The sequence below is a fragment of the Zea mays genome, chromosome 3 (genome assembly GCF_902167145.1).
Source record: "Zea mays cultivar B73 chromosome 3, Zm-B73-REFERENCE-NAM-5.0, whole genome shotgun sequence".
NCBI classification, from domain to species: domain Eukaryota; kingdom Viridiplantae; phylum Streptophyta; class Magnoliopsida; order Poales; family Poaceae; genus Zea; species Zea mays.
This window is the reverse complement of record NC_050098.1, coordinates 212101186-212110289: the sequence shown is the minus strand read 5'-3', so window position 1 is coordinate 212110289 and position 9104 is coordinate 212101186. Positions and strand designations below refer to the sequence as shown.

General features: G+C 42.4%; 1 protein-coding gene across 1 annotated transcript; it reads right to left on the bottom strand.

Annotated features, from left to right (window-relative positions):
* Positions 1–1019: 1019 nt before the first annotated feature.
* On the bottom strand, positions 1020–4002 carry LOC103651309 (uncharacterized). Its single transcript, XM_008676931.2, has 3 exons — positions 3906–4002; positions 2081–2398; positions 1020–1635 (listed from the first exon to the last, which is right to left on the bottom strand). Exons 1-3 carry the CDS (start codon positions 3915–3917, stop codon positions 1180–1182), a joined length of 786 nt encoding a protein of 261 aa, XP_008675153.1. The 5' UTR covers positions 3918–4002; the 3' UTR covers positions 1020–1179.
* Between the last annotated feature and the right edge of the window lie 5102 nt (positions 4003–9104).

The following is a 9104-nucleotide window of genomic DNA, read 5'->3' as shown; positions in this document are numbered from 1 at the left end:
CCTCCAATCCACTCCACAGGTCGTCTAGCAGTCATCGTCGATTCACTCCACAGTTTGCCAAGAATATAGTACTCCCTCGGATATTAAAATACAAGTCGTTAATACAACGACGCGGTACTAATATATAGCTTTGACTATTTTTCTTTAAAATACAAAAAAACTCTTAATATATTTATACTTTTGCAAAATTACTTTTTAAGATATACATATGACTATTAGATTTCAGAACTAAATAACAAATCTTTTATTAATAGTTAAAGTTTTATATGTTTGACACAAATTTTGTCCAAAACAACTTCTTTTTAGGACCGGAGAGAGTACTCTACTTCACGAAAGATAGTAGACGCTAATGCTTCTAGAAAAAAAAATGCCTTGATGAAACCTGAAACAAGTCACGTACACACATAAAGATACCGTGCTGCCAATTACCAACCAAAAGCCCAACCATTATTCTTTTCTTCTAGAATTCGCAGCAGCTTCAGGCTGTTTGTTTCGGATGAAAACCAACCGTTCGAGCACGAAATACCATAGACAAAAAAACCAGCTGTTAGAAATAGTGGAAGTCGACCTACTTCTTAGAACGTGTTTGGAAGTAAAGTATTTTAAAACCATGGTTTTGGAATACTACGGTTTTAAAATATCATGACACAACTGTAGTATTTTTTACATTACTCTTACAGCCCGTTTGGATGCCTAGAAATGAAACCTTTTCCAAGAAATAAATTCTAAGAAATGAATTATATAGAATTCAATCGACTAGAAAGTGATTCAATTCTATTATTTTTGTTTGGTTGTACAAGCAATTGAATTTCTAGAATTAAATTTTAGATGTTGTTTGGATACTTTGCACACGGAATTTGAATTTGAATACAAACAAGGATCTCTTGACTTTGCATCTGCTTAAAAATGAGCATGAACAATTTATAACTATCAGAAACTATTAAGTTCACAAATAACAGTTCCACAAAGGCAAGTCACACATAACAGTTTCACAAAGTCATCAAATTCGCACATAAAAGTTCTACAAAGACATCAAATCTTCACATAGCAGTTTCATAAAGCCATCAAGTTCGCACACAACAGTTTCACATAGCCATCAAGTTCGCACACAAAAGTTTCACAAAGACAAGTTCACACAATCAGTTCAACACAGAGATCTAAGTTCACATATAAGTTGTTTCACTTCCTTAGCTGCATCATAAGCCACCTCTTCCTCCTTTCCATTGGGAGTGCCATCATCGACTCAAACTTGCGTGCATTAGAGGTGAGGATGTCATAAAGCTCAAGTTCTGTGTCTTCATCAAGTCCCTCAACCTCTTGTAATGCGGCGAGAACTTCGGCGGAAGAGGGTAGCCTTGGACCGTCATCTTTCAATGCAGATGTAAGCATGTCAAACTTATCACACCATATGGAGTTAAATGAATCATCTGATCTTTGTCTTTTTAAACTACTCCAGGAAGATACAGAATATGGAGCATCCTTGCCTCCGGTATTATTCTCTTTTGCCATTTCCTTTGAACTTTCAGCTGCTGTTTTAGCACCCTCTCCATTTGCTTGGTCTTTATTGTACACTAGGCTGAGTAGATCCCAAAACTTCACAACCTTATGTCTATATCCTTTTGCTTCCTTATTCCTCTAAAAAAATTGTTACAAAGATACATCAAGAAATAAACTTGGAACTGAAACATAAACTAAGCTGCAAAAAATGGAATAAACTACTAGGCAACAGTTTTGGAGTAAAAATAAGAACTGTGCAAAAATTACCGACACAGGATGAAGAACAAAAAATACCGACATTCTGACCAGTGCTCTCCACCATTATCGACACAGGATGAAGACAGGATGAAGAACAAAAATCAGATGAAGAACAAAAATTGAAAGTAAAACAAGCATGCTCTCCACCATTACCGACATAGGACACCCGAAGTGGCAACTATTTAAACAAAAAATTGAATTACAAAAATTGAATTACAGTTTACACTCATATATACAGTTACAGATAGCCTGACCAGTGCACGGTGAACAAAAATTGAATTACAAAAATTGAACTGCAAAAATTGAACAACAAAAAATCTCTTACCTCAACGTACTCATCCCATACAGTGTCACTATCAACTTTGAGCTTGTTCTTCTCCCAATCCCATCTAAAACCACTAGTGGACAACAAACCATTAATGATATTGTAGTGCTTATCAAAGGTCTTGCTGCGAGAGCTAATATTTTCCTTTGTAATGGTGACATTACACTTCTCACAAACATTCTTCACAGCAGTTGTGTATACATAAGACTTCCACCCATTCTGACATCTATCACCTTTATTGTAATAGTCCACAAATGTATCAAGGAGTACCTTATCCATCTCATCATTCCAAGGAACATAGCCCCTTGTTTTCTTGTCCTACAATCAAAGAACCACACATATAAAAAACACACACAAAAATTCATAAATGACAAAGACATAGAAAACAGAAGCATACAACTATGAGCTTTGACCATGCTTCGCTTGATAATCAACAAACATTTCACTAGCTTTGGTGTCTCTAAAATCACCCACTCATTAGTTGATTGAACATGCGTAATCAGACTCATTTCTCCTTGATTTTCAGCAGGAGCGGCAGAGATGAGACTATCAACTTCATGTATTAGAATATCGTCCATATCTCTTTGTCTATCCCTTAAAAAATTATGCAATATGCAGCAAGCATGGATGATCCTAATCTGCATAGAATAATATGGCTAAGTCAATACACAATTTTAAAACTAACGATTGAATTTTAATTGAATACCTACTATGTTATACCTGATTTTCTAAATCAAAATATGAGCTGGTCCTCAAGATTGCCCATCTCATCTTCAATAGCCCAAAGTTCTCTCTATCACATTTCTAGCTGTTGCATGGCGTAGGTTGAATAACTCTCTCGCAGTAGATGGATTGTTGCCTTGAATAGCCCATTCATTCAAGTGGTACCGTGTAGATTGGTACGGGGCAACAAATCCCGGACCATTTGTATATCTAGCATCCACTAGATAGTATTTACCACTAGGAACAACAAATGAGTCCTCCTGTGACATGGCATCACGTAGTATGCGTGAATCCGAAGCCGACCCTTCCCATCCAGCCAAGACATACAAAAACTTCATTTGTCGATCACAAACCCCTAATACATTAGTGGTGATTCGTTGCTTCCTATTTCTGTACCTACCTTGGTCAGTCAATGGAACATTCCCATCGATATGTGTGCCATCTAGTGCACCTAGGCAGTCCTCAAACCATTTCCACTTTGGATCCTCAAGTAGAGTGGTTTCTGGATTATGAAGCTTGATGAACTCATGACTTAAAGATAGAATCCCTCTAAGCACTTCGTTGAAGTGTCGACTGATTGGTTCAAGGGACCACCCATAAGTGCTACGGATCAGCCTCATTTTGGTGTTATGACCTACTATAAGCAGAAAAAATGCAAGCTTTTCTTCTACCGACACATTTAGGGTATCCTGTAGGCCACTCTTTTCCCGTAAGATGGCACTCAAGTCACTAAAAGATCTCTTAGTTAGGCGCAAACTGTCATAGCAATAGACATTTGAACCCTGGTACATATTACGTAGCATTTGTTTTCTGCACTCGACATTTCTCTCTTGAACTTCGTTAGCATCTACGATGTGTCTAAGTCTCCTCCGTTGATACCGGTTTGCAATAATAGCCATAATAGACACAACTAATACAACAACTCTCTTTCGCTTCTTTCTATTCCTTTTAATTTCCTCCTCGTTAGTATATTGAGTTGATATCTAGAACACGTAATTTATATGCAATTAGACATGCTAGTTGAAAGCAAAATGCTCTACTCAAGAATAAAAACACTACTAGAAAGCAAAATGCTCTACTCAAGGTGGAATAGGAGAAGTACCGATGTAGCCATGGAGATTGAAGGATTTGTTGGAGGTAGCTAGATGAAACTTGAGACGGCAAATCCCAAAACAGCTTTTGGTTCTTCACAACCTCTAGGTTAGAACCTGCTTCAACAAAAACATATTGGCATGAAGTGCAAAATAGAACCACTGGGTTCCACCAAGGAACTGTGCAACGCGCATAAATTAATAATGACTGTACATACTGAATGAGTAGGGATTATACCGAAGGCAGTAAAATCATGAAGTCAGGAACTAGATTAAAAATTTGTAGGAGTCTTAACAAAGAATTTGAGAGTTTGGGGACAATAAAGAATATGGCTACATACGCTCAAGTAAGATATCATACTAGGGACAATCTACTTTGCTTCTGAAGGTGTTAACCAGTCAGCTTCTGCACAGCAGATGAGCAGAAAGATGCAGAAACCGTCCTGCCCCGCCCCAACATCCACGCTTGACCGTAATAAAGAAACTGAAATAAAGTGGAGCAGAAGGAAATCATGCATGGTTCCCAAATAGATGGATTATATACCAGAAACTAATATACTTTCTCTGACAGACATGGCTTTCTAGAGACAGTTCGATTTTTCAATAGAGAGCGAAAAACTAGTGTATCTCTCTGCCTCTCACAGACTAGCCAGCCCATCTTTCGTTGTCACTTTCGTAGTGACCAAAGAACCATCTTTCGTTGTCTGACATTAACAAGTCTAACATCATTGACATTATATGCGCAATGGCTGAGCACACATAGAAGCAATGACTGCTACTTTTGCGATGCTGTCAAATTGAATGCTGCTCCCAAGTGAATGATCTACGATTGATTCCAGACCATCCCTGCTTGTCAGAAGAGAGCCAGCCCATGCCACTAAGTTTTCCTGTCCAGGTCTTAACATATCTACCATAGTTGTAAACAACACCGTAGCTGTAAACAACACCATAATTTTACTAGCGAAAAACTAGTGTCTCTCTCTGCCTCTCACAGACTAGCCAGCCCAAATCTAGCGATTCAGAGCAGAGCGATCAACGGCGGATGAATCTGCCTCACCAAAATCATCATCTCACCTCGCCGTTGTCGCCGCCGTCGGCCAGGAACAGGGAGCAGAGCGGCGTGAGCAGTCGGCCAGGAACAGGGAGTCGTCGGTGATGCAGAGCGATGCCGCGAGCAAGGAGCAGAGCGATGCCGCGAGCAGGGAGTAGAGCGGCGTGAGCGGCGAGCGATGCGGGCGGCTAACCCTAGCCACCTTTCTGACCCTTTTCCGATGGGTGAGGGTCTGAAATGTGCACAGGCTAAAATTTCAGGGATAGGGAAGGGGCTGAAATGGTGAATTGAATTCTATGGACAGCCAAACGGGTCGAGAAATGGAAACTGATTAAATTCGGACCAATTCCTGTAAACCAAACAGGCTGTTAGAATTATGTGTTTGGAGACAAAATATCTTAAACTATGTATTTAGTGTATATGTGCAACACTAGTCATAGACAAAAAAAACTTTGAGTTGAAGTAGTCCAAAAATATCATGATATCTATAAAACCATGGCATTCAAAACATTTTTTACAATGCAGTCAAACATCTCTTGGCAGGGACGGACCTACATACAAGGGAGTGAGGGCCTAGGCCCGACTCATTGCTTTGTTACAAGTACTAGTGTCTAGATTTTTACCATTAAGTGCCTTGAGCCTAATTGAGATGTCCTCGCTCTAGTATTTTAGTGTCCATCTTTATAAGTGTGCCCCCACTCTTTTTTTGTTCTAGGTCCGTCCCTGTCTCTTGGCAAAAAAAATGGTATTTTCAATACCATGGTTTTGCTTCAAAACTCCAAAAAATACTTTGTTTCCCAATACCCCTTAGGGCCTGTTTGGGAATGCAGTTTTGAAATATTGCAGTTTTAAGATACTATAGTTTACAATTACACATGACACAAATACTACGATATTACTTTATCACAATAAAATCATAGCATTACTCAAAACCGATATCTGTTTGGTTTCATTGGAAAAATAAAATATATGTAGAGAGAAGAGAACTGAGAGTGGAGTTTCGTAAACTCCAAAAATACCACGGGTTTAGGTAAACCATGATATTTAAAACTATGTTTTGCCTGTAGAAACCAAACGACCTTTAAGTTACAATACTATAGTATCATTAAATACCGTAATATTATTTTAAAACTGAAAAAAAACATTGTTTGGAAGGTAGCTTCTTCCGGTCCATGTTGTACATCTGACATAGACCAATGTTGGCTCCACCATGCATGGACCAATGTTGCCTCCATCGTCCATCCATGCAAATGAATGGCAGCGCCGCAGAGTGCTGGGGGCCAGGGCGGCAGGCCCCACGGTATGGGGCTTGAGAGGTTCAGGGGTGGACCTACAGACGGGATGAGTGAGGAGCGTGGCATTCACATGAAGTGTGGACCCACGCACGCCCAGCCCAGGTGCAGCCCCCTCAGAAACAAAATTTGCAGCTGTTGCCTGCCTGTTGGACCGACGGGTGCTGACCGCTGACATTGCCGTTGCCACCAGTATTTGCTGCTACTACTACTGTACTGGCCTATCCTCTCTTTATTTCTGTTTCTATATATATACCTGCTGTGTGCTAGCTTAGCTGTGCCTATCTATATATCCAACCATTTGTTCTTGTCTTCCCTCTAAATAATGCGGAGATGCGATATTCTATCTGTGATTATTTGGCTGGCTGCAGATAAGGTTCGTCCAAGGGACGAGAAGACAAATTATACACGTCCGTCCGTCCCACGGCGGCCACTTGTTTAGTACGGAGTACTACTAGTAGTAAGCATCTCGGATAGATCGGCGGGAAGAATGCACTGCTGGGACGTCGGTGTTTTCTTGTGCTGTTCGTCTTCGGTCGCAGCATAAACCACGTATCATTCTTGCAGTATACTGACGATGCGTGGCTGCGGGTTTCCATCCACCCGTTTAATCTGGCCCGACATGACTTCTTGTTTAGCTTTAGGGGGTGTTTAGTTTCTAGGGACTAATGTTTAGTCCCTACATTTTATTTCATTTTAGTTTAAAAATTGTCAAATATAGAAACTAAAACTTTATTTTAGTTTCTATATTTAACAATTTATACACTAAAAAGAATAAAATGAAGGGACTAAACATTAGTCCCTACAAACCAAACACCCCCTTAATCTATACCAGATTTTACTGTTTCTATATATGTTTTGTTTTTATAAATTACACCTTCAGCAGGAAACGAAGAAATCTATAGTCGGAGCAAGGAAAAAGACAAGGAGCGCTTATATACGCGTACGTACGTACGTGTCTCGTCATCTGCTCCTTATCTGAAAGTTCACGTACGTGTACGTGGAAGGAACACCTGCGCCTGTTGCGTATTTGTGCTTGGACACCGAGAGAGAGAGAATGTGAGGTGGCGGGAAGGCGAAAGCGAGATCGAGGATCGCTGGCCACCGGCACGCCGCCTCGGTCCCCTTGCCGTCGTCCTGTAGCTCACGGATGCATCCATCTAGCTCTTCCATAGAAATCGACGACGGTGCCAAGCCACGACCTGTAATTTTGCGTGGCCTGTAATTCTGCTAGCTGCGCTAGCTGTAGACGACGATGATGCTTAGTTCGGTAACGAACGAACCCTTTTGGTTGGGCCCCTGTGCACCCCGTGTTCGGCCGTCCGTCACCGTTAGTGTGTGCCCTGACATCATCGTCCACATTCTTTGACATGGAAAAGGGGTACGCGGCAGCCGAAAAGGGAAAGCGCGCAACAGAAAAAAAAAGAACAGCAAAGTACTGACGGGAACAGGTAACAAGAGATTTATTAAAGCGTGGTTATTATATGGTCGTCTAAACAGTTGTGAACCGAAAGGGGTAAAGCTCGCTGGGGAATAAAATTAGAAAGGAAACCATAGCGGCATAGCGTCGTTTGCTTGTTTCGGTTCGGGGCCAGCCTTCCAACCTTGCCAGCTACTAGTTCGGCTACTTGCCATGTTGTAAAACAAAAAAAATGCTACTACGTGTTCGTTCCAGACGTGCCAACTTCTCCCTCATCTCCATTGGCTCAAACTCAGGCATTAGAAAAAAAAAAGCCAGAGCTCCTACTGATTCCAGGCATTGGCGCGATCGTTATCCCCCCACCCGACCGTGGCAGCCCCCGCCCATGCCCGTATCTCTATCCGATCTATCCTTGTGTGTGCTGCACAGGCAAAGCCAATCCGCGCCCCTACTGGTCTCTGCCATCATTGATTCATCTCATCCCCGCGCGCGGCGCCGACCCGGGCCAGCTCGGCGGATGCGGATCGGCCCGCCACGCCGCAAAAACTATTCCCAATGCACACTGCACACTGCACACACACACCACAGGATGTACCACTCATCACATGACACTTGCAACAGTGCATGCGGGTAGATGGATGGATAGGTACCGGACCCGGACCGCAACATAGATGCAGGAATCAAAACGTTTTTTTAAGCTCATCTGCACGCCCATGTGTTCTATACTTCCATATCACCCAATACCCCCCAAAAAATAAAAGCGCGCACCGAAGTTTTTATTTTGTTATTAACTTATTATCCGGTCTACGTCACAGCATGCATGCGCAGCCCAGTTAGTTACACGTCACATGCACATGGTAGCTGGCGATTCCTAACCACCACTTGTTTATTGCTACTTGAGATTCCAGGCGTGGTCCGTGAACGTCGCAGCTACAAAATCCTCGGCGCGTGTGTGTGGAAAAGAGAGTATCCGACGGCGGACGGACCTGGCGATGTGATTCGTGAAGGGCCGCCCGAGAGGGAAGAGGGAAGACCCGCTCGCGACCGAGGGCGCAAAATGGGGGCCTCTGTGGCTCTGTCCGTCACTCCGTCGTTATCGGCAGACGGCAGACACGACACGATGACGCTGCCACCGAATTAGGCGCGCGTTTACATACATGGCCGCGATTTGTTTTTCTTTTTTAAGACAAAGGCGGCGGCGACGCTCTTCTTCGGAGAATCGCGCAACGGAGGAGGTGGTACTGGCATCCGATCCGATCCTCGCGCGCCATTTCTTTCGCTTTCTTTTCAGCCGGCCCATGTGAGGATTGTTTTGCATGCACGGCCGTTCCCTCGATCGATCTCAAAGTGCCCGCACGTTTGAAAACATATCGGGTATGCGGATCGGCAAGTGGTCGTCTTCATACATTTTGTTGCTAGTGTATCATCATCGTCATCATCAGGCACT